The 25,909-nt window shown below is 46.8% G+C and overlaps 1 protein-coding gene across 3 annotated transcripts in view; it reads right to left on the bottom strand.

Annotated features, from left to right (window-relative positions):
• Positions 1–11,826: 11,826 nt before the first annotated feature.
• LOC135182064 (ephrin type-B receptor 5) overlaps positions 11,827–25,909 on the bottom strand; it is a 58,485-nt gene continuing 44,402 nt past the window's right edge. For all 3 annotated transcript variants that reach the window (XM_064155805.1, XM_064155804.1, XM_064155806.1), the window contains 11 exons: positions 24,673–24,797; positions 22,191–22,353; positions 20,814–20,928; positions 19,844–19,899; positions 19,618–19,737; positions 19,027–19,274; positions 17,902–18,117; positions 15,788–15,937; positions 15,462–15,649; positions 13,930–14,085; positions 11,827–12,370 (listed from right to left, as the gene is read on the bottom strand). In XM_064155805.1, the coding sequence (XP_064011875.1) occupies positions 12,262–12,370; positions 13,930–14,085; positions 15,462–15,649; positions 15,788–15,937; positions 17,902–18,117; positions 19,027–19,274; positions 19,618–19,737; positions 19,844–19,899; positions 20,814–20,928; positions 22,191–22,353; positions 24,673–24,797 (1,646 nt within the window). In that variant the 3' untranslated portion in view covers positions 11,827–12,261. The remainder of the gene's footprint in view (positions 12,371–13,929; positions 14,086–15,461; positions 15,650–15,787; positions 15,938–17,901; positions 18,118–19,026; positions 19,275–19,617; positions 19,738–19,843; positions 19,900–20,813; positions 20,929–22,190; positions 22,354–24,672; positions 24,798–25,909) is intronic.

Below are 25,909 nucleotides of genomic sequence, written 5' to 3'. Positions count from 1 at the left end.
GCCAGAGATAACCTCCTCATAAATCAAAACACATGTTATTTAAACCCAACCTTACAAAAATGCTGAGAGGTGAGGGCATTTTGCAGTTCTGGCACAAGTCTTCACTAGCAAAAGCAAAAAGGTAAAACCAGAGAGTCAGGCACTTTGCATTTTCTTGGGATGACCTTTACTAAATGCTTTTCAAAGATTCAGGCATACAGCTGAGTGCTTCAGGATCCTTGAATTGGAATGCATCTGTCTGTGTGAGCTTTAGCTCCCCTAAGGGCTGCTCAGAGGATATTGCTAATAACCAATTTGATAAATCCTTTCATTCATGACAGCCATGTCTGTGGTGTTGCTCATAAGTGGTTCTGACAACCCTTTTTATGATGGATGCTAAGAAATACTTCCTCTAGATCACTGAATGGTTTGGGAGGGACCTTTAGGAGGATCTAGTGCAGTCCTGCTGCCATGGTGTTGTGGAATGAAGATGACTGAGTCAGGAATATAGATAAAAATAGAATTCTTTTGTTTTCCTGAACCCCCACCCCCAAAACTATAGACAGAAATTAATTGAGTTTGATTAGAAGGCTCAGTTTCATTGAGACTATCTTACAAAGGATGCTATTTTAGAAGTCAGGCAATGGAAAAGGCTAAGCTATAAGCACAGCTTTCCCAGTATCAATCAGGCTGAGCAAAAAGGTCACTACTCACAGGTGAGGTAGGCTGTCTGAGAGAAAGGGCAGTCCTCATGCTTGTCAGCTCTCTCTCTCTCTCAAGACATCTGAGGCTCCTTAGGCCTGTGAAGCTTGCACAAAGGGTGCTGACGTTGGGGAGCTGTCCTAAGTCGGTCCTCCAGCAGCTTGTCCTTCGGAGCGCCAGGGGACTCTGCAGGAACTATCCAGGCAGGGGAGAACTCTAAGGTGGGAACCCCAAGGTGGGAAGTACCCCAATATTTATCCCTTTCCTAGACAAAGAGTTGAGTTACCACTGCCTAGGCATGAAGAGCACAGTCGATCCCCAGCCCGACTCCAGCGCGGGCACCCCATGCTTCACGCCTGCAGGGCAGGGGAGGGGAACAGGTTTTTCATGCCTTTCCTCTCCCATTCAGAACACAGAGGGAGAGGAATTTTAGGGTATCCAGGACTCCAGGACACATGGGCAGAGACATCCTCAACTAGGTCAAAGTGACCTTGAAAGTTTCCAGGGATGAGACATCTATGAACTCTCTAGGCAACCTGGGCTGGTGCTTTCACAACCCTCACTGCAAAAAAAAGTATTCCTTATATTTAGCCTAAATTTCCCTCTTCTAGTTTAAAATTATTTTCCCTTGCCATGTCACAACAGGTGCTGCTAAAAAGACATGGAATCATAGAATCAACCAGGTTGGAAGAGACCTCCAAGATCATCCACTCCAACCTAGCACCCAGCCCTATCCAGTCAACCAGACCATGGCACTAAATGCCTCATCCAGTCTTTTCTTCAGCACCTCCAGGGACATCAACTCCACCACCTCCCTGGGCAGCCCATTCCAATGCCAATCACTCTCTCTGCCAACAACTTCCTCCTAACATCCAGCCTAGACCTCCCCCAGCACAACTTGAGACTGTGTCCCCTTGTCCTATTGCTGGTTGCCTGGCAGAAGAGACCAACCCCACCTGGCTACAGCCTCTCTTCATGTAGTTGTAGACAGCAATGAGATCTGCCCTGAGCTTCCTCCAGGCTAAACACCCCCAGCTCTCTCAGCCTCTCCTCATAGAGTTTGTGTTCCAAGCCCCTCACCAACTTTGTTGCCCTTCTCTGGACATGTTCCAGCACCTCAACATCTCTCTTAAATTGAGGAGCCCAGAACTGGACACAGTACTCAAGGTGTGGCCTGAGCAGTGCTGAGCACAGGGGAAGAATCACCTCCCTTGTTCTACTGTCCACACTGTTCCTGATGCAGGCCAGGATGCCATTGGCTCTCTTGGCCACCTGGGCACACTGCTGGCTCATCTTCAGCTACTATCTACCAGTACTCCCAGGTCCCTTTCCTCCTGGCTGCTCTCAGCCACTCTGTCCTCAGCCTGTAGTGCTGCTTGGGGTTGTTGTGGCCAAAGTGTAGAACCCTGCACTTGGCCTTGTTAAATCTCATCCCATTGGCCTCTGCCTACATCACAGCCATCATTCTTATGGGACCTTTCAATAAAGTCTCCCCAGAGCCTTCTCTTCTCCAGGCTGAACAACCCTGACTCTTTCAGCCCTTCTTCACTGGAGAAATGTTCCAGCCCTCACAACGTTTTTGTGGCACTTCTCTGGTCCTGCTCCATCAGGTCTGTGTCCTTCTTTTGCAGAGGACTCCAGAATTTGGCACAGCACTCCAGGTGAGGTCTCACCAGAGCAGAGTAGAGCAGAGGGGCAGAACAATCTCCCTTGACTTGCTGGCCAAGCTGCTTTTGCTGCAGCCCAGGTTAGTGTGTTTGGCCTTCTGAGTTGAGACTGCACATTGCTTGCAGCCAGCTTGTCACCTCATTGTGCCCTCAAGTCCTTCTTTGCAGAGCTATTCTCAGTCATAACATCCCCCAGGCTGTATTAACACCAACAATTGTCCTGACCTAGGTGCAGGACCTTGCATTTGGCCTTGCTGAACCTCAGGAGTTTCACAAAACTCACTTCTCAAGCTTGTCCAGGTCCAGGATGGTATCTTGTCCTTCCAGTGTGTCAACCACACCACTCACCTTGATGTCATCTGCAAACTTGCTGAGTATGCTGTTGATCCCACTGGTCCCAGTACAGACCCCTGGGAGACACAACTCGTCACCACTTTCCACCTGGACATTGAGCTGTTGACCACTACCCTCTGAATGCGACCATTCAACCACTTCATTTTGCACAGGCCAGTCCACCCACAAATCCATTCCTCTCTGATATAGAAAGAAGGCTAGATGACATCCACAGCCCTTCCCTTGTCCACTGATATAGTCACTCCATTGTGTAAAGCCCCTAGGTTGATCAGGCAGGACTTACCCTTGGTGAAGCCATCCTGGATGTCTCAAATCACCCCCTTGTCCTTCCTGTGCCTTAGCATAGCTTCCAGGAGGACTTGCTCTGTGATCTTCCCAGGCACAGAGGTGAGACTGACAGCTCAGTAGTTTCTAGGGTCCTCCTTCCCACCCTTATAAAAAAGGATGTGTATTTGTCTTTATATTTTAGCCTCCTGTACTTCTGGATTTTCTCCATCAGGAAGGAAGAAGGATCTTTCTCCTTCCTTTTCTTTGTTCATTACTCCTGCAGCTCCTTCTCTGCATAGTACCTTGAGTATGGAATAAATTGTCTGCTTGTATTTTGAAACTCTGGGTCTATCCTAAACATCTTCTGTCAAACAGTAGTAGTGAGAATGCTCCCTGACAGGCAAGGATATGATCAGGAATTTCCCTAGTTTTATTACATGCTAAACTTACAAGTAGCTTTAGAGGCTTTTTACAGCTCCATGACAAATAAAAGCTCCTTTTGAGAACACCAGATGCAACACAATACTAAATAGATCATGGGCAACCTGGTAAAAAGTGTGATTTAATAGGAAGATCTGAAATATGGAAAACAATCTCAGTCTTTTGGGATATTCACAGAATCATCCAGGTTGGAAGAGATACTCAGGATCACCAACTATAACCCTTCTCAACAGGATTCAATTCAAACCATATCCCTAAGCACCACATCCAAATGCCTCTAAAACACATCCAGGGCTGGTGACTCAACCACCTCCCTGAGCAGCTCATTCCAGTGCCTGACCACTCTCTCTGTGAAAAACTTTTTCCTAATGTCCAGTCTAAACCTACCCAGTCTCAGCTTGAGGCCATTCCCCCTTGGTCTGTCTCCAATTACCTGAGAGAAGAGATCAGCAGCAGCCTCTCCACAGTGTCCCTTCAGGTAGCTGTAGAATGCAATGAGGTCTTCTCTCAGCCTCTTCATCCTCAAACTAACCATCCCCAGCTCCCTCAGTCACTCCTCATATGATTTATTCTCTAGGCTCTACATCAGCTTTGTTGCCCTCCTCTGGACCTGCTCCAGCACCTCCATACACCACACAGAGAAGACCTCCGTGGGTGTTCTCCAACTCTTCTGTCTCTTCATTGTATCAATTTAACCTCCAGATGCAGGTAGCATACATGTATGGAGTAGCACACATGCATGAGTGTGCCAGCAGTGTGCCCAGGTGGCCAACAGAGCCAATGGCATCCTGGCCTGGATCAGGAACAGTGTGGCCAGCAGGACAAGGGAGGTTATTCTTCCCCTGTGCTCAGCACTGGTCAGGCCACACCTTGAGTGCTGTGTCCAGTTCTGGGCTCCTCCATTCAAGAGAGATGTTGAGCTGCTGGAATGTGTCCAGAGAAGGGCAACAAGGCTGGTGAATGGCCTGGAGCACAGCCCTGTGAGGAGAGGCTGAGGGAGCTGGGGGTGTGCAGCCTGCAGCAGAGGAGGCTCAGGGCAGAGCTCATTGCTGTCTGCAACTACCTGAAGAGAGGCTGTAGCCAGGTGGGGTTGGTCTCTTCTCCCAGCAACCAGCAACAGAACAAGGGGACACAGTCTCAAGTTGTGCTGGGGGAGGTCTAGGCTGGATGTTAGGAGGAAGTTGTTACCAGGGAGAGAGATTGGCATTGGAATGGGCTGCCCAGGGAGGTGGTGGAGTCGCCGTGCCTGGAGGTGTTCAAGCAAAGCCTGGATGAGGCATTCAGTGGCATGGTCTAGTTGACTGGCTAGGGCTGGGTGCTAGGTTGGACTGGATGATCTTGGAGGTCTCTTCCAACCTGGTTGATTCTATGAGGCACTCACAACTTCCCTGAGCAACCCCTTCCAGTGTCTCACCACCCTCACAGTAAAGGGCCAACAACTGTACACTAACTACAAGGCTAACTGTAGATCTTTCCTCTAAGCCCTGCTTCTCTATTACCAATGCCCACCACCACCAGATAAACAAACTGCTCTAAGCAAATTATGTGCCTGAAAACAGGAAAGGGTCAGATGTTAGAAAATCTTAATTGTTTATTACTTCCTTCTAAAAAATTCATCCTATTTAAAAGTAGGAAGAGAGCAACAATGAGAATATTGCAATGCTTAAGGCTAGAAGCAGCCACAAGCTGAAAGAGAAGTAAAGAGTCAGGGAGCCAAGAGAAAACTTACTCCTGTCACATTCTGTAAACGTGAGGCAATTTTCTGCAGGAATCCTGTGTTCAGCCTTGCTCACCCTGTCTCAGCAAAATGTGAAATGGGTACAGAGATTTAGCTAAAGCAGGAAGATAAAACAATGTGAGACAGAGTTGAAAGATCAGCAAGTGGAAGGGTTGTGCACCTAGAGAGAAAACTGCCTACAACAACAAATGAGGAGGGTGAGCCTGTCTTTCTTATAATGGAAGAAGTAAGAGATATTGGCACAAGCCAACCTCATGATGTTCAACAAGGGCAAGTGCAAGGTCCTGCATCTGGGTCGAGGCAATGCCAAGCACAGGCTGGGCAGTGAGTGGCTGGAGAGCAGCCCTGAGGTAAGGGACTTGGGGGTGCTGCTGGACCAGAAGCTCAACATGAGCCAGCAGTGTGCACTTGCAGCCCAGAAAGCCAAGCAGAGCCTGGGCTGCATCAGCAGAAGTGTGGCCAGCAGGTTGAGGGAGGTGATTCTCCCCCTCACCTCTGCTCTGGTCAGACCCCACCTGGAGTACTGCATCCAGCTCTGGAGCCCCTATTACAAGAGGGATGTGGAGATGCTGGAGTGTGTCCAGAGAAGGGCCACGAGGATGCTCAGAGGGCTGCAGCAGCTCTGCTGTGAGCACAGACTGAAAGAGTTGGAGCTGTTCAGTCTGGAGAAGAGGAGGCTCCCAGGTGACCTTCTTGTGGCCTTCCAGGATCTGAAGGGGGGCTACAAAAAAGCTGGGGAGGGACATTTTAGGCTCTCAGAGAGTGACAGGACTGGGGGGAATGGAGCAAAGCTGGAGGTGGGGAGATTCAGCCTGGATGTGAGGAGGAAGTTGTTGAGCATGAGAGTGGTGAGAGGCTGGAATGGGTTGCCCAGGGAGGTGGTTGAGGCCCCATCCCTGGAGATGTTTAAGGCCAGGCTGGATGAGGCTGTGGCCAGCCTGATCTAGGGTAGGGTGTCCCTGCCCATGGCCAGGGTGGGTGGGACTGGATGATCCTTGTGGTCCCTTCCACCCCTGACTGATTCTATGACATTGCCTGGCAAGGGCAGGGGGGACACAAAAATAGTAGTTTCTTCTACAGAAAGTGTCATTTACTTCTGCAAGAAGGTGTAATGAGGTTAAAAACAAGCACAGCACAATTAAGAAAAAATAAAGGGTAGAGAATCTAGAGTTTGGGTTTCTGAAGATAGATGACATCTGAGGCTAGTAGCACAGACCCACTGTGTGCAGCCAGAGATGCAAGAGACTTGTTCAGCAGCATTCTCAAGGTGAAGCTCTACCAGGAAAGGGACTCTGAGGACACTGCAGTGTCTCCCATCACCAATGCTGCTATGCTAGTTTACATGACAATGATGGCCCCCAGCCCTCTGCAGGAGGCACACTTACATATTCCATGAGAGGATCTGATCATAGAGTCATAGAATCAGCCAGGTTGGAAGAGACCTCCAAGATCATCCAGTCCAACCCAGCACCCAGCCCTAGCCAGTCAACCAGACCATGGCACTAAGTGCCTCAGCCAGGCTGTTTTTGAACACTTCCAGGGACAGCAACTCCACCACCTCCCTGGGCAGCCCATTCCAATGCCAATCACTCTCTCTGGGAAGGGAAGAACTTCCTCCTAACATCCAGTCTAGACCTCCCCTGGCACAACTTGAGACTGTGTCCCCTTGTTCTGTTGCTGCTTGCCTGGGAGAAGAGACCAACCCCCACCTGGCTACAGCCTCCCTTCAGGTAGTTGTAGACAGCAATGAGGTCTGCCCTGAGCCTCCTCTTCTGCAGGCTGCACACCCCCAGCTCCCTCAGCCTCTCCTCACAGGGCTGTGCTCCAGGCCCCTCACCAGCTTTGTTGCCCTTCTCTGGACACCTTCCAGTATCTCAACATCTCTCTTGAATTGAGAGATGCCATCTTTAAAACCTCTGGCATCCTTCTGCCTCACATATGCTAGTGGGCACATGCCCTGGCAGAACAGTGAGGCAGTGAGCTGCCACTGTGCCACAGCACAGCCAAGGCTGCCTTACCTGAGTTTCACACAGTCAAAAGGAAAACCACACTGCAATTCTGGTGCATGACCTTAGATAATTTGCATTGCCCCTCCCCATTTTCAATCTTACAATTTACAGGATACATTTATTCTAAGTTATTAGAGCTTCTCCTTCAGCTAACACATGTCTCTCAGTAGACAATGTTGATTAAAACCTTTGACTGCACCTTAAGGATGGGGAACATACTGTAATTCTCAGCTGCATTAAAAATAGGACTGAGCTGATCTTCCAGAGGTTTTCAATTATTGAGTGATTATATAAAGCACATTTAAAAATGCATAGATCCTTAGAAAATGTGTAACACTTTTCAACAACACATCCATTCCTGATGTAATGAGGGACAAGTGCTCCTGGTGGTGTGTTCAGGTTGCTCGTTACAGCAGTGTTGTTTATTCAGATACCTCAAATCCACCCCACTGCCTATCAGGAACTGGAATTTCATGTAGAACTGTCTGGGACATTCTTCTAGATGATTACCTAGATAAGGTGCTGAGGAATGCAGCACTGCCAACAGAGCATTAGGGAAGTAGTCATTACCATAAAGGACTGTATTTTTAAGAGTGATTTTCTAACAGGTTTACCTAAAGGTTTATTATGTAACACCAACAGCCCACAGCCATTGTGCTTTTATGGGCTACATCGTGCTCTCAGTGACACTGTCCAACCTCACTGACCTCAGTAGCCTGTTCAAGTGAGACCAAGAACAGATGATCCTTCTGACCAGTATTCACCACCTCCTCTACTGCCTCATGACATAAAGAGTTGAAGGTCCTCTTCATGACAGAATTCCTGTTTCATTAAAATAGACCAGAATGTCATAGTTCTACTTGAAAGGGACCTGCAGTGATCATCTAGTCCAACTGCCTGACCACTTCAGGGCTGACCAAAAGTTAAAGTGTGTTATTAAGAGTGACTGTACAAAAGCTTCTTCAGCACTGATAGGCATGGGGCATCTATTACCTTATCTAGGATGCCTGCTCTAGTGTTTGCTCTCCTTGGTAATGAAATGCTTCCTTCTGCAGCTTTGAACTGTTCCCACACTGGATATCAAGGAGAAGAGATCATCATCTGCCTCTTTACTTCTCCTCCATAGCAAGCTGTAGAGAGCAAAGAGCCCACCCCTCAGCCAGATTTTCTCCCAGCTAGACAAACCCTTTGTCCTCAGCCCCTTCTCCTAGGACAGGCATTCCAGACCCTCCACCAGCTTTACTGCCCTCCTCTGCACACCTCCTCAAAGACTTTGGCATGGATTGAGTTTAAATCTGCTGCTATTCATACCATGCTGCTGTTATGACAGCTTCAAAGTGAAAGAGATAGCTGGAGCAAAGTATCCTGGAGCTTGAAGTTCAGATTACACCAGGAGAGCCTTCCTGTTGTGATTGTTGGTTTGGGGTTCTGTGTTTGGGGTACTGGCTGTTTCCTGGGAGAATGGCATTGTGAGGGGGAGGGATGTAGGACTTTAGCTCACTGACTTCTGCTTGCTGATGCTTTCTGCTGTGCTTTTCCTGCAAACAGGCTAAAGTAACTCTCCATTATGATATCTCTTTTATACTAAATTCTTTTTATCTCAACTCTATCTCAATTCAGAAGGGTTTTTTTGTTAGGTTAACCTGTTATGGTGCATTAGTCTGTTACAGACCTTCTTATCCTTCTCAAACTACACACAGTTCTTAAGGCCACATCAACACTGAATACAGTGGGACAATCACTTCTGTTAACCAGCTCGTTATACTGTTTGATGTGCTTGTCTACCATCACCATTTGGTTTTCACCTGTTCTCTGCCCTAGGCTTGAATGCAGACGGCAATTGCTATCTCCAGGCAGCCTGGGAGCAGTTCTCACTTTCACCTAGCACTGGCTGTTAGGATACAGGTGACCCAAAGCTGCTAAGGACAAACTAAAGGATGCTACAATACAAAGACACAATTGATCTGACAAGAGAGACCTTCAGCATCTCCAAATAGTCAGTGAAAGCACAAGAAATCTTCTGCCATAATCAATAGTGTTGTCTTGAGGGAGCCATACTCCACCCTTTAGCCCAGTTGCAACCAGCAACTTTATGTCACACCCATGGTTATTACAGATGCTCTCTGATCATCTCCTGTCTGCTGAGAATGTTTGTGGAGATGGGTAAATGCTTGAAACATTTTGAAACTCTGACTGTGAAGAAGAATAAAAGAGCAATCAAGGAAAACTTCCACCATCTGCAGGCAAAGTCCTAGGGGAAGAAAGTCAGCCAAAGAGAAATTGCAAAGCTTCTTCAGGGATGCTGAACTTACACAGCCACAGTAAGATGGATGTTATGTGCCTTGGCAGCAAAACTCTTCTCCCTGCCTCCAAAACCTTCTACAGTCTGTGCCTTTCTTTGTGCTAATGACAGTGTGGCTGTGCTGTGAGCTACAACACAGAACTGAGCTTGTTGCAGACTAGAAATCTGAGAAAAAGTGCAAAGTGCAAGGTCCTGCACCTGGGTTGGGGCAATCCCAAGAAGAAATCCAGGCTGAGTGATGGCTGAATTGAAAGCTGCCCTGCAGAGAAGGACTTGGGGGTGCTGGTTGATGAGGCACTTGACATGAGTTGGCAGTGTTTGCTGGCAGCCCAAAAAGCCACCTGTGTCCTAGGCTGCATCACAAGATGTATGGCCAGCAGTAAAAATGGAGATGGTATCTTCCAACCTGGTTGATTCCATGATTCTGCTCTTCTAATATGCTCTTGGGAGATGCCACCTGCAGTACTGTGTCCAGCTCTAGATCCCCCAACACAAGAAGGACATGGATCTACTGGATAGGGTCCAGAGTGACACAAAAATGATCAGAGGACTGTCCTACAACAGGCTGTGGGAATTGAGTCTGTTCAGCCTGGAGAAGGGAAGGCTCCAAAAAAGACCTTATAGCAGCCTATCAGTGCCCAAAAAGGGGCCTACAGGGAAGCTGGAGAGGAACCTTTTATAAGGGTATGTGGTGACAGGAGAAGGGGTGATGGTTTTAAACTAACACAGTGTAGGTTTAGATTGGGCATTAGGAAGAACTTTACTGTGAGGGTGGTAAGACACTGGAATGGGTTACCCAAGGAAGCTGTGGGTGACTCATGCCTGGAAGCATTTAAGACAAGGCTGGATAAGGCTTTGAGCAGCCTGATCTAGTAGGAGCTTGGAGCCAGATCATCTTTAAAGTCCCTCCCAACTCAAGCTTTACAAAAGTCTGCAGAGACAACATCCACTGCCTTCTCTCACCTGCTGAGCATGTCACCTTGTCACACGTTAGTCAAGCAGGACCTGCCTCCCATAATCCCTGACTGGTCCTGATTGCCTGGCTATCTTGCATGTGCTGTGTGATGGCACTCAGGATCATCTGCTCCATGTCCTTCCTCAGCACTGAGGTCACACTTACATGTCTGTAGTTTCTGGGATCCTGCTTCTGGCTCTTCTTGTAGATGGGTGTCACCTGTGACTTGCTGGCCTCCAGTCAGCTAGGACCACGCAGGTTAGCCAGGACTACTGATGAAAATGGCTTGGTGAGTCTCCAGAGAAAACAGGTTTAAAATAGCAACAGTTTTACAACTGAACTTTTAATAGACACCTCAGGGTCCATTATTATTATTGCCCTTTTTAACGGAGCAACACTAACAGATCTGGTTTTAAACAGCTTATTTCAGGTACTGCCTTCTCCTTCCTCAGTGTCAACCCAGCTGACTTCTCTGAATAAGCCTGATTTTCTCCATCTCCTGTTCACTTGCTGAGCCAATACCATCCAAACAGGACTGGAGTCTGTTTTCAGCAACAGACCTGTTTGTAAATTGTCAGCCTGCCACAGCTGTCTAAGGTATGAAAGTTAGCAAAACACAACAAAAGAGAGGTCAGATGTATCTGAGACTCTAGTTTTAGCCACAGCCATTCCAGTTTCTGTTATTTCTAATTTAACTTAGGCAGTTTTCAAAGTAATTTCTAATTTCTTTTAGCTAGTGTACCATCAGCACTGTCACTGAAGTGCCTAGTGGGACTGGTACCACTCCCTGACCATTCTTGGCAAGAACCTGTAAAAGAGTTTCATCTCCCTTGTTTCAGTTGTGTGTTTGGAGTTGGCTCACTGCAGGTTTGTGTTCTCTTCAGAAAGCACATTTAACCAGCTGTGCTGTAGCTGGTTAGGGTGAGAAAAAGAACAAGTATTGCTTAACAGCAAACGAGTTCAGATTTTTCTGTCATGCTCTTTGGTGTCTGTAAAGGGGTCAGAGGAGAAAAAAGCCCACATTTTCAGTGCTCAGGACTTCAGAATACTACAACTTATGCCTCTGCTATCAAGAATAGGCTTGTGAGGACCAGAACCTATTTGTTCCCCTCTCCACTTGCAGACCCAGCAAGATGGGTTCTAGGAATCCTTGTTCTTCCGTTGTTTCAGCCCTATAGAGCTGTGTACCACCAAGGAATGCACAAAGGATCAGTAGGTTTCCCTCCTGGATCATGGAGCAGACCCAAGAACTCTTGAGCCTCTTACTCCCAACCTCTCTGCCAGACCATGTCTTGTTTCTTACCACATATTGCTCACTCACTGGAACGTGAGTTCCAGACCAAGCTAGCATACCAGGTGATAGCCTGATGCTCATCCCCACAACAGCAATAATATTTCACACCATGATGGCATTCCTTTGGAAAAAAAATGGCCTTTTTGTTGCTTTTATTGGTTTTGTAGCTTTGCTGGGCTCCGAGCCACAGATAAAGCCTGCCGATGGCTTTGTAAGGTTGTTTGACACCGCTTGTTGGCAAAGAAGAGGCAATAGGTGCTTCTGATCTGTCCAAGTTACTTCATCTTCTCCCCACGTTAGCATGACTTTCCCTACCCCAACCCATGCCCTGTGTATGATGTCAGCCACATTTAAATGCCCCCAGTTACTTAGCTCTGCTTTCAAATCATGGCACATTTTTGGCTTTGTTCATGTAACAGTACTGTGCACTCTCTGGGTGCATTAAGTCTTTAAGTACCATACTGACATCTGTTCTCCTTACAGTGAAATCGTTCTGAATTCCCTCAGAATCTTCCCAGAGGTTTTGACAAGTGGAATAAGGATGGTGTAAACATCACACTTCAACTGGTTCAAGTTGATTCAAATGAACTCGCATGAGCTGGATGCTGTTTAGAATCTTCTTCTGGTGACCAATGAGGGTAATGCCAATACGCTGGATATCTCTGCAAAAAAACAGGTGTGCAAGGTGTTAAAGTGGGCTCCTTGTTCAGAATAATCCCTGTAGGTCCAAATGAATGTGTATGGACCTTTCAGAAACAGTTGATAAGGTTTCTGTTTTGTTTGGAGAGTGTGTGTGGATGGATGGGGTGATGGCAGAACATGCTAGGTTATGATACAAAAGAAGTGGAAGGGGGCTATGAAAATGATCAGAGGCATGGAACACCTCTTCTGTGAAGAAAAACTGAGGGTTGATGTTGTTCAGCCTGAAGAACCTGGCCTGGATCAGGAACAGTGTGGCTAGTAGGACAAAGGAGGATATTCTTCCCCAGTACTCAGCACTGGTCAGGCCACACCTTGAGTACTGTGTCCAGTTCTGGGCTCCTCCATTCAAGAGAGATGTTGAGGTGCTGGAAGGTGCCCAGAGAAGGGCAAGAAGGCTGGTGAGGGGCCTGGAGCACAGCCCTGTGAGGAGAGGCTGAGGGAGCTGGGGTTGTTGAGCCTGGAGAAGAGGAGGCTCAGGGGTGACCTCATTGCTGTCTACAACTATTTGAAAGGAGGCTGTAGCCAGGTGGGGTTGGGCTCTTCTCCCAGGCAACCAGCAATAGAACAAGGGGACAGAGTCTCAAGTTGTACCTGGGGAGGTCTAGGCTGGATGTTAGGAGGAAGCTCCTGGCAAAGAGCGATTGGCATTGGAATGGGCTGCCCAGGGAGGTGGTGGAGTCACTGTCCCTGGAGGTGTTCAAAAAAAGACTGGATGGGGCACTCGGTGCCATGGTCTAGTTGATTGGATAGGGCTGGAGGATAGGTTGGACTGGGTGATCTTGGAGGTCTCTTCCAACCTGGTTGATTCTATGATTCTAAGAAGAGGTGTCTCCAGGGAGACCTTTTTGTGGCCTTCAATACATGAAAGGGGCTTACGAGAAAGATGGAGAAAGGCCTTTTACCAAGGTCTGCAGTGACAGAACAAGGGGCAATGGTTTTACATGGAAGGATAATAGATTCAGTCTGGGTAGAAGGAAGGGTAGTGAAACACAGGACACACGGCCAGGAGAAGTGGTGGATGCCCCATCCCAGGAAACACTCAAAGTCAAGTTGAATGGGCTTTGAGCTCTTGGATCTCCACTGAAAGACATCCCTATTCATAGCAGGAGGGTGGACTATGTAATATTTAAAGGTCTCTTCCACCCTAAACCATTCTATATTAAGAATGTTCCTTTTCCTGGCTCCTGTCCTCTACATAACACTTCAACCCAAATGTATGATATGCCTGGCTCTAGACATGGTTATTACCTGTGGCAGCTGGCATGAACATACTGAAGCAGCAGTCTCTCTGCAACACTGACAGTGCATTTTCTAGCACACATGGTCTGTGTTAGTGCTTACAGAAACAAATCACAAATGTACAGAGGGCTTCCAGAGGCCCTAATAAGATGTAAGAAAGAGTTGCTACTCTCATCTGGCTTTCCTCGCCATACAGCCCTTACTACTTCTCACATTGCTTTCCCCTTCTGCAAAGAAAACTCAGTGTCTGGTATCTTCTGCTCTCTGCCCTGCTACTTACTCCAGAGTCATGCGTGATATGACATCAAATGTAACCAGACCAGCCTGGTCAAAGTTCTCCTTGTAGCAGCCCATCTTGATAGCATCCAACCACTCATGGGCATTGCTGAGAGAAGGGAAGTCTGGAGGACAGTTGCTCAGGAGAGGCTGAGATGGTCTGCAAAAGAGGCAGGTGCTAAAAATGCAAGTTATCAATGTCAGCTGACTACATCTGTAAGGTAAAAGTTCCAAGAGAGAGAAAATGCGACCTCTGAAGAGCACAGAATGGAGAACAATGGCATTTGTTCTTCATTCACTGATTCTTGAAGTCCCAACTTGATGGCCTGTTTCTAGACTACCTGCATTCCCTTCTCTGACTGTAGACAATCAACCTTAGCCAAGAAATTGATCCCTCCTTCTCATTTTGTAATCTCTCAGGCACAGACCTTTGCACACTTTCTGGGTCTAGACCTACTGGCTGGACAAAGAGTTGCAGTGAGGAGGTTTCTGAGGCAGAGATGAGACCTTACACCTTCTCACCTTTGTGACTAGCTCTCTCTCTTCCAGATGCACTCTTTGGATCAGAAAGTAACCTATGAGACAGTGAGTGCATTGTTTCAGCTCCAACATCTGGCTGCCCAGAGAGGTGGTGGAAGCCTCATCCCTGGAGATATTCAAGGTAAAACTTGATCAGGCCTGAGCAACCCAACTAGTTAAAGTTGTCCCTGCTTGCTGCCAGGAGGTTGGACAAGATGACCTTCCAGAGTCTCTTCCAACCTGTTAGATTATTCTATGATCCATTAGATAAAAGCATAGCAGTAACAGGGAATGGCTGTACACAGCCATCTATCCACCATCTGAATCTGTCCCACAGCTATCATTATGCACTGGCTTTAGTGAAGTGGGCATGACCAGGCACTCTTCCACTCTCCTAGATGTGGAGTACATTACACTGGGATAAGATTTATAGAGTTAAAACCCCTCTGGGATAGCAGTCTGTAATTCCATCATCAGCCCAACAGACATCTCATCTCAATACCATTTATGCTGCCAGAGACTTCTCTCCTCTATTGAACTCCTTCTGCCTCTAGTTTCATCTGGCTACAAAATGCACCTGGAAAAACATGGGATGGGGATGAAAGCTCCAGTTCTACTCTTAGCTTAGATTTCCTTCCCTCCATCATCTAAGGTCTTCTCATCCTTCATTGCCTTTTGTGATCACAGAGTAGTGTAGCTACCTTGGGTAGCTGCAACTTGGTGTGTCCTCCTTTTCATTCCCTAAGATCCCTTGCTCATTCACACTCAATGCACCTCAAAGAGATTAATTTCCTTTTGCATTTAACACTCAACTCCCCATCACCTGCTAAGTGAATCATGACACACAGTTCTCCCAACCCTCTCCCTCAGCTGTTTTTTTTTCCTTCTTAGCTCTTTCCAGTCTCAAATGAGAAGGTTTGGGAAAAAATGCTATACAACCTGATTAACTGTTTTCATTTCCTCATGGTGCCAAGCAAAAGACAAGCTCTGTGATTTTGCACTAAACCCTTATCTCACCTGCTGCTCCCAGTGGCTTTGAGGACAGATGGCTTGCGGATCATTTTGTCTAGGGCACTGACTATTTGCTCAAATTTGGGTCTCTGGACCCTCTCCTTCTGCCAGCAGTCAAGCATCAGCAAATGCAAAACAGTTGGGCAGTCTGGTGGTGGTGGCAGGCGATAGTCCTGGTCAATGGCATCTATCACCTGCAGGGAAAGGATAAATCTTTAATCACAGTTGGGAAAATAAAAGCATCAATCACTTGGTGCTCTATGATTTTCTTCTACTTGAACTGATACAGGACAGAGAAACAAATCTACATCCTCACCACTTCTAACACTTACATCCTGATTGGACATGTCCCAGTAAGGCCTCTCACCATAGGACATCACCTCCCACAAGACAATGCCATAGCTCCAAACATCGCTGGAGGAAGTGAACTTGCGATACTGGATAGCTTCTGGGGCTGTCCAACGGATGGGGATTTTGCAGCCCTAGAAAGCAGTCAAAGAGCAACCAGAATGTTAGTGAAATAAGGACTATTTGTGCAAATTACATCACTGAACTGATCAGATGCTGGCAGCATAAGAGAACTCTGAGCAATGAGTGCCAGTCCAGCTGATGCTGCTTTATAAACATTGTTGGATTACATTCATGAAGTTTCTATCTTGTTCTATTGATTAATATAGATGGAAAGCACAGAATCATGCCTCATTGCTGCTACAAATGCCTTGATTTTCACTTTCATAGCTCTTCTTTACAACATTTGAGAGGTGGCAGGTAATAAGAGCCTCCCAAGAGTCACAATCATTTGTAAATCTAAAGCCATTTAAACAATCCCAACTTGCAACACCAAGGGCAAACAGAAGTGGCTAGCACTAACTCCTCTCTATTTCCATTCTGACCTCACTGGCTGCAGGAATGACCTACCACTCAAGTGCTGGCTCTTCAAAACACATACCTGCACAAAACACAGACACTTGTTTCACTTTTCAGTGGCTGAATTCCTCTTCATCCCCTGCATACCCAACGGCAGTTCCAACTTCATAGAATCAGAGAATCAAACAGGTTTGAAGAGACCTCCAAGATCATCCAAGTCCAACCTATCCCCCAGCTCTATCCAGTCAACCAGACCATGGCACTAAGTGCCTCATCCAGGCTTTGCTTGAGCACCTCCAGGGACAGTGACTCCACCATCTCCCTGGGCAGCCCATTCCAATGCCAATCACTCTCCCTGGCAAGAACTTCCTCCTAACATCCAGCCTAGACCTCCACCAGCACAACTTGAGACTGTGTCCCCTTGTCCTATTGCTGGTTGCCTGGCAGAAGAGACCAAGCCCCACCTGGCTACAGCCTCCCTTCAGGTAGTTGTAGACAGCAATGAGGTCTGCCCCGAGCACATCCCCAGCTCCCTCAGCCTCTCCTCACAGGGCTGTGCTCCAGGCTCCCCACCAGCTTTGTCACCCTTCTCTGGACATGTTCCAGTATCTCAACATCTCTCTTAAATTGAGGGACCCAGAACTGGACACAGTACTGAGGCATGGCCTGAGCAGTGCTGAGTACAGGGGCAGAATAACCTCCCTTGTCCTACTGGCCACACTGTTCCTGATCCAGGCCAGTATGCCATTGGCTCTCTTGGCCACTTGGGCACACTGCTGGCTCATCTTCAGCCTACTGTCTACCAGTACCCCCAGGTCCCTTTCTGCCTGGTTGCTCTCCAGCCAATCTGTCCCCAGCCTGTAGTGCTGCTTGGGGTTGTTGTGGCCAAAGTGTAGAACTCTGCACTTGGCCTTGTTAAATCTCATCCCACTGGCCTCTGCCCTCCCATCCAGCCTGTCAAGGTTCCTCTGCAGTGTTCTCCTACCCTCCAACAGATTGAAACCTGCAAACTTACTGATGATGGACTAAATCCCCTCGTCCAGATCATTAATAAAGGTATTGAACAGGACTGGGCCCAACTTGCCTCTGATACTCCCACCCATTTCTCGTATGTAGAACAGGTGTTAGAATTCCATGGGCAATAAGTTAAGTTGCTGGTTGGCTGTAAGCCCATAAATGTGCCACTTAGACATATGCTCTAGGAAAAAAGAACCAAAACCAACTCTTCTCTCAAATGATGGATTACAGGACTTCACTTCCTCCTTCAATCTTTTGCACTTCCCATAGGAAGTTAATGAAGGTAACACCTACGTCACATAATAAGATTTACCCTATTCACCATCATTCCACAAAGAAGAGCACTGACACTCCATTTCATACAGCAGAATGGGTCAGACATCCAGGTTTTTGCCTTCTTTTAACTGGCTTGGAATAGTTAGTCCACAAGACAGAATGCTCCACACCACCAATCCTTCTGGTTTCAGGATGGGTTACAAAGGCTACACCAAACTCAGCAGGAATACAGAAAAAACACATAGCAAGCAGCACAGCAGTAACTCACTCCATGGGAGTAACTCACCAGACCTCCAGTATAGGTGGGATTTGAAGCATCATCCTCCAGAAAGCGGGACAAACCAAAGTCTGACACCTTGCACACCAGGTTACTGTTGACTAAGATGTTCCGTGCTGCCAGGTCACGGTGCACGTAGTTCATGTCTGAAAGGTAGCGCATGCCAGCTGCAATCCCTCGCAGCATTCCCACCAGCTGCAACACACTGAACTGGCCCTCCTTTTGCTGCAAGTGAGGAGGAGAACATCAGTTTTTATGATCAGAAAACAGGAAGGCAACAAGGAAGACTAACAAAGAGCAAGGTAACGAGGTGGATTTATGAAGTTAGCGAATGTGCATCTTAACTTCAGCCAAAAGCTGAAGGTTCAGGGACAGCAAATAAGAAATGAGGGTGGGCTTAAATCAATGAATTTCAAATCAAGTCAGACACTGGTGATTTTTTTCCTGAAGGCAAATCTCACTTTGTGGCCATATCCTCCTCATAGTCTCATTACCTACTAAGAGGCCAAATGAATGGGAGCAGACAAATCTGCTCTTCCTGTTTGAAGATCTTCAAAATGGGTTCTATGCATTTCTAGACAACGGGTTCATCACGTGCTCTTCAAAATGCACCTGCCAAATCATGCTGTTGAATTAGCATATGAATCAGTCAAAAAAAAGTGAAGCATCCATGCTACAAAACCAGCTGTACTTATGTTTCAGTACTAGAAACAACATGGGGAACTCTGAGTTCAAAAATAACCACCAGCTTCATTCTTTTATCACAATGTTGAAACTTGAGAACACACTTGGTGGAATAAAGTCTGAAAAACATTACTGGAGCATGTGCAAAAGGAATTTGAAGGCTGCATTCAAAGATGAACTGTCTAGAACTGTTTACCATTAATTATTTGACCTGGAGATGTCTAAATTAATGAAAACATCTTAAACAACAAGTAAGCTTTTGGAATATTTTCACCATGTTGGCACCAAACCACTTATGCTGGTAATTTGCTATTGCTTCTATTGCACCCAAAAGAGGGCATCAGAGGACTTAGAGAGACACGAGTGAAGGACAGGCAAAATTATCAGATCTGAGACTGGCATACAGCAAGATGAAGAGGTAACAGTTGTGGGAGACTCTGGTTGTGGTACCCTGAGGAAGGAATCCAGTGATCCATTCTCCATGAACTCAGTAACAATCATGACTGGCCGGCTTTTGGTGACCACACCCTCCAGATGGATGACATTGGGATGCTCAAATTGCCCCATGATGCTGGCCTCGCTCAGGAACTCCCGTCGCTGCTCATCTGTGTAACCTGACTTCAGGGTCTTAATAGCTACTGTGTATTCACGCTTCCCTGGGTGTTTTAGGCGCCCAAAGCACACCTCTCCAAACTCTCCTGTCAGGGAGGGAAGAAACACACCTCAAGTAAGGAAATACAGCAAAGAATTTTAGTCAGGGGCACTAAAACATTCTGCTGTTTTAGTTCTGTAAGACTCTAGGCACTGTTTATTCTTCATGAAGGCTCAGGTTGGAGATTACTTCTTCAGGGTTCAAATGTGGAGCACTGAGTATTCAAAGGGTATTTTAAACTTGATTTGGAGCCAGCATCTAAGGGTAGACAGGTTAAGATGAATTTTAGCAAAAAATGAAGGTTAGCTGTCCTGAGACAGCCATGGTTGGATCCATTTCAGGCCAGCAGTGTGCCACGTCTCAAGGTGAACAAGAAGGCTTTTCACTACCTGATCCAATGACCTCTTCGATCTTGATGAGAGACACATCAATCTCCTTGGCAAATTCTCGAATAGCTTCATTGGGATCTTCATAGGTTGAAGGATCAATGTAATACTTCACTCCAAGCCCTGTAGTGGAGGAGACAGCCCAAAACATCAGACGCTGAGAGACTTGGGTGTTAATGGGCCCTGAAGAGAGACAGGCCCTTGCGATCCTGTGCTCAAGAACTCTTACCTCGTGCACTGATGTACTGCTGCAGGCGGTCTGTGTATGGAGTCTCCTGTCTTTTACTGCAGGACACAAGGGAAAGGGAAGTCAAAACATATACAAGAGTCTCCCATAGGATGCTGGGGTAGCTTCACAATCCTTGATTTTAGGGACAGAAGATGGGTGTTAAGATCCTGCCCGTGTCTTGGTAACAAGTGCATGCTTCTTTTCTGTGTGTTAGTTTCTAGACCACTGTTTGCATCCCCACTTTAGAGATGACAAATGATAGGGCCTCCAGCACTTTGCTGAAAAAAGACAAATTAGAGTTTAACATTACTGCCCAGGAAAGTTTCCTGCTATTCAGGATAAAGCCACCTTTTAATCTAATGCCATTAAGGCAAATGATTCTTTGCAACAGTAATCCAAGACACCTCCTGTGATGCCTTCAGAATTCCTGAAAAACAGTCTAGGAACCATTGACTTTGATGTTTCATTTGTGTAAACTTCCCCTAAGGATTAATTCTTTATTTTTCTTCCTGGTATCTTAAACAGTATTTATTTTGATGATGCTTTTTAATAAGCCAACCACACAGAGCCCAAACAACAGAAATGTACTCCATGATGGGATCTCTGAATGCATAGCTCATGTCAGGTATGGCCTCTATTGTTGTAATATTTATTGCACCTAACTTCCAGTAAGCACAGACCCTTGTCAGCACAGCACAGGCATTTCTTAGATTTCACTCTCCTTTTAGATGTGTGTGATTCAAGCAGGTGTTTTTCCCACAAATATCAGTTAAGTGTGTGAGTATTTTACCAAAGAAGAGGCTGCTCAGATACCAGGAATGAGGTGGGATCTCTCCTTAACTAGAAAATGGCATCTCAAGGACATCTGGATAAATGTAGATCAGGCTGTTTCCTTCGGTGTGGGGTTACGTAGTGAGGGTAAGGAAGTTCCACTATATGCAATGCACATAAGCAGGGTCAAGGAATTCACCTCTTGCAGATGATGGCAAGGATGGTAACGGCAGCAATTACCAGGAAGGCCAAACCGCCGAGCGCTGAGCCCACGATAAGCAGCAGTCGGTCCTGCAGCATCGCCGAGTGCTCCCCTAGCAAGGAGACAGACACGTGCATACACATACAGAGACATGCTGAGGACAGCAACTCTCAGTTTCCCTTCTATTCAACCAAGCCTCACACATAATAACATCCTTATCAGCCCTTTGCTTCCCAGGCTAGTCCTGGCAATTCGACAAATGTTTGCTTTGGTTATTCCTTTACCTCTTCAGTCACTGTGCTTGTGCCGTGCATTCCTTCCTACTTCTGAAAAGCCAGTTCTCCCTCTGCCTCTACTTGTCCTTCCCTTGGTCCTCTGTCACCTGACTAGCCCCTTAAGTACAGACCAGCTCTACATCCAAACTCTGAGTCCATTTTTCCCTATTAAGTTAGCTTGTAGGTGACATATATGAGTACCTTCAATCCAAACCCGAGTATCACAAGGTTGCTCTCTGCATGAATAGATGGGGATACTGCTGGAATGTTGGGAATAGTAATATTAAATGTAGTGGTTCTATAGAATTGTCTGAATATTATACACTGGAACATAAGCCATGGACAGGTGAGAGTGCAGGAGCTCAGAAGTACTGAGTAAAGATAAAACAGAAGGTTGGAATGACCTTAGAGAATGGCTGAACAAATGTAAGGCTGGAGCCTGTGGTTTTTGCCCATCTCTGCTGACTTAGATTGCTTAGACACAATGTAAGTGTTGCTGAGAGAATGTGATGAATGTCTACACTAATTAGTATGTAATTTCTAAAGCAAGTACATGTAACCAATTATAGTTTAATACAATTTGTAGCCTTCTGATGAAAGGTATAGAAACACATGTTTGGAATGCAATAAACAGATTGGAATTTGCTTGCATCAGGCATCTCCCTGTCTCTTGTGATGCCTGTGGCATTCAGCCCGTGGCAAGCTTCTTGGTATACATCCCATGTCCCACTAAGTCCTTCACAGAACATTCAGCTGTAAGAATTGTCCTGGGACAGCTGGAGACCAAACCATAGCAGTGTATAATGCTATGCACTCTAACACCCAGCTGAGGAGAGTTCTGCTGACACACTGCTCCTGCTTGTCAGAGGCGCACAGGCAACAAGGAACAGGATTGAGGAGTGTGGCAATAGTGCAAATAGACTGCATGAACTTCTCTGAGTGAGCAAATCTGCATATGCAAATTATGATATACAGAAATACAAGCTGAGCAGGAGTGTCTGGTAGCAGTCCTCCAAAGGATAAGCTAAATAACACTCAAGAACACACAAAAGGGAACGATGGTTGCATGCAGATCAGAGTACAAGAAGGTAGCACTTACCTTCCTTTAAAGTCTGGAAATACATCCTTCCACTGTATGGGCCATAGCCCACTGCTGTTCTGGCTTGTACTTGGAAGGCATAGATCTTGCCTGGGCTCAGGTTTGATATAGTGGCCATGTTGGTTTCACTAGTCAAGGTGAATGAATTATCCTCATCATCAGCCTGTGAATGTTGGTGACCAAAATGTTATGTAAGACTTCTGCCCACACCACTTGCTCTCCTCATCAGTGAATGTTAGTTTGATTCCATATTCTTTGAAGCTGTTACTGAGCTTTACAGCCACAAGTGCTATTCCAGACCTGACCTGTCACACACTAGTTGCTCCTCACTGCTGCTTTTTATTACTTGGGCTTCCCTCAAAGCTCAGCTAAATATGCTCTGACTCAACCTGAACATGAGTGAGAGACAAAACTACCTTGTCCCGTGGTTCCTTGCTAAGCATATCCATTAAAAAGGCCTTAGTCTGCCCAGAGATCTTGCTTTCTACAAGCTCCAAACTCATGTAGTCTCCTACACACATCCAGAACAAGGATGTATGTAGTGCTGTATCCAGGAAGCTGCTAGATGTGTTATTGCAAACAGCAGGTCCTTTTATCAGGAGAGAAACAACAGCTCTGCACGACCTCGCAAAAATGTTTATGTGAAAGACCAAGAATACAGACTAGGAGGTTGTCTGAACAGCCCTGTGTGCCTCTTCCCCTCAAATCAGTCAGATTAGGAGTCATGAAAGATGTGAATGCGGAACAGCTTTGTGCTTGTCACCCTGTAATTCCAGTAGATAAGTAGCTAACTGATATCCACCACTGAGTAAATTAAAGAGTGCATTCCTCTTCTCAAAATGTCTTAGAGATGCCTGTCCAGGCATAAACAGGGGCCCAGGACTTTCCTTCACAAGCACATGACAGAATGTTGCAGTCAGTCCAGTTCTGATATACACATTTAGAAACTTCTGCTTCTTACACTGTTACCTGCTTCACATAGTGCTAAACCCACCTGGTTGTTTGCCACAGTTTTTTAGTTTAGCTATGTGCTAGTTTGAGCCTAGCTGGGATGTTTTGGTGAGAAGAATTAGATTACAGGCTGTGAAAAGGAAACAATGGTGATGGCTACTTCACTCATAGGCTTGCTGAGATGTACAAGAACATAAATATAGATAAGGGAGTCTCTCTCTGGGCTGTTTGGGCTGCACTTCTCTTTCTAACCTGCCTGACTAATCCATCTGCTTCCCAACCCCCCTGGCCAACCCTCCAAACTACCTTGAGCTTAAGGCAAAGTCTGAGGTAAGGTAGGGGGGTGGGGAGAAGGTGGAAGGGTGGTTGAGCGCCCCTCCTAGGGACTCTGGTTTTGGGGAGGGCTGTTGTGTTTCTGTATTATTTTTTAACTTGTATATTTCTGTATCTATTGTAAATACCTGCTTGTACATTGTGCTAAGCTGTAAATATAAAGCTTCAGTCAATTTCCAGATCAACTGAGCTTAGCGTGGGTGATTTTCTTAAGCGTAGGGGGGCAGGTAACACCCAAACCATCACAAGCTACAACTATCTTCTCTTTTTGTTTTTTCATTTGCACTGTCCCTAGATGGGTCCAAGCTGAGAAATGCAGATGGACTGGTGCCAGATAAGATGTCTATTGCCAACCTCTGGTTTTGTTACAGGTTGGACTTCCCTCATAATCAAAGCACTTTTCTTCACCTTCTCCATCCCGATGCAGGGGCGCGTTTTTCATGCAGATGATTTCCCTGTTCCCTTTGCCTAAGAGCCACAGAGCCATCAGCGCCGCAAAGAGCCACAGCGCCATCAGCGCCGCAAAGAGCCACAGCGCCATCAGCGCCGCAAAGAGCCACAGCGCCATCAGCGCCGCAAAGAGCCACAGCGCCATCAGCGAGCCACAGCGCCATCAGCGCCGCAAAGAGCCACAGCGCCATCAGCGCCGCAAAGAGCCACAGCGCCATCAGCGAGCCACAGCGCCATCAGCGCCGCAAAGAGCCACAGCGCCATCAGCGCCGCAAAGAGCCACAGCGCCATCAGCGCTGCAGAGAGCCACAGCGCCATCAGCGCCGCAGAGAGCCACAGCGCCATCAGCGCTGCAAAGAGCCACACCGCCATCAGCACCGCAGAGAGCCACAGTGCCATCAGCGCCGCAGAGAGCCACAGCGCCATCAGCGCCGCAAAGAGCCACAGAGCCATCAGCGCCGCAAAGAGCCACACCGCCATCAGCGTTGCAAAGAGCCACACCGCCATCAGCACCGCAGAGAGCCACAGTGCCATCAGCGCCGCAGAGAGCCACACCGCCATCAGCGCCGCAAAGAGCCACACCGCCATCAGCGCTGCAAAGAGCCACACCGCCATCAGCACTGCAGAGAGCCACAGCGCCATCAGCACTGCAGAGAGCCACAGCGCCATCAGCGCCGCAAAGAGCCACACCGCCATCAGCGCTGCAAAGAGCCACACCGCCATCAGCGCTGCATCACTTTCTGCTCACCTTGTCAAAGTAACGCAGTTGGTAATCCAAGATGTTCCCATTGGGCTGGTCCGGCTGAGGCCATGACAGTGTGATGCTACTGGCAGTACGACTCACCTGATGCATCATAGGGACAGCAGAGGGGACTGGAATAAAAGAGAGGAAGGGGAAATTGCAAAGGCATAACTGTTACAATGAACTGTAATTATTAACTATCAGGAGTTAATAAGTTAGGTCAGTTCTTCCTTTAATTTCCCTTAGTTTGCATTATGCAGTACTTCATAAAATAACCATCAGAAATCCATTCACAGTTCTGCCTTACTGGGAGACAGTCACTGACAGCATGGACAAAAAAAAATAAATGAAGACATCCACATCCAACTGATCATGCACAGGAATGATGAAATTATCAATGTTGTAGCTGGGACATTATTCTGATCTTCACATTTGCAATTTTTACATGCAAGATGACAAGATGTTCAGTGTTGCTGCTGCCTTCTAGGAGCACACTTGACCAAATGATGTGACAGTGGTCAGAGTAAAAGCAGAGCATGCTGCCTCTCTTCTGCTTCTCTTCCAAGACCACACTTGGCCAAATGATGTGACAGTGGTCAGAGTAAAAGCAGAGCATGCTGCCTCTCTTCTGCTTCTCTTCCAATTATAATTCTTTGCCCAGAGGAAAGAAGAAATCAAGTTTGGGCTACCAGAGTTAATGGAGCCATTTCACCGACAGATCGCAACTCCAAACTAGAAGATGGAGGCAATGAGAGCACTTCTGTGTTAAGGAATAGACTTTGAAGCATCCCGCAGTTCAGAAGTCCCAACTCAACTGCAGATCACAGAGAACAAAACCATCTCATTTTCACAGCCTTCTATCTTCTGGATCTCAGCCTATTCCCTGTCAGGACTCCTGTCCAGATATCAAACTTACCACTGATCCTCAGTCCTTTTGTGACCCTTAGCATCCCAGTCTGAATGGGCTTCTACCAGTGACCTTTTTAGTACTAGTTAAGGGCGCATATTTGGAAGCTCTACACATACTTTTCCTGTCTGTTCTTAAACAGCTTGACTAAGTTTGTGTCTTTAGTCTTCAGGCACACAGGGCAGGTGCTGTGTTACCCAGATAGAGCTGTAAGGTCTCAATTCCATTACAGTATTGTGATGGTTTGGGTGTTCCCTGCCCCCCCCACATCCCCCACTTTGGAAATCACCCAGACTAGACTCAGATGGCTCTGGAAATTGAATGAAGCTTATATTT

The sequence above is a fragment of the Pogoniulus pusillus genome, chromosome 15 (genome assembly GCF_015220805.1).
Source record: "Pogoniulus pusillus isolate bPogPus1 chromosome 15, bPogPus1.pri, whole genome shotgun sequence".
Taxonomy (NCBI): Eukaryota; Metazoa; Chordata; class Aves; order Piciformes; family Lybiidae; genus Pogoniulus; species Pogoniulus pusillus.
Note: the sequence above shows the minus strand (reverse complement) of the source record. Positions and strands in the feature narration are given on the sequence as shown.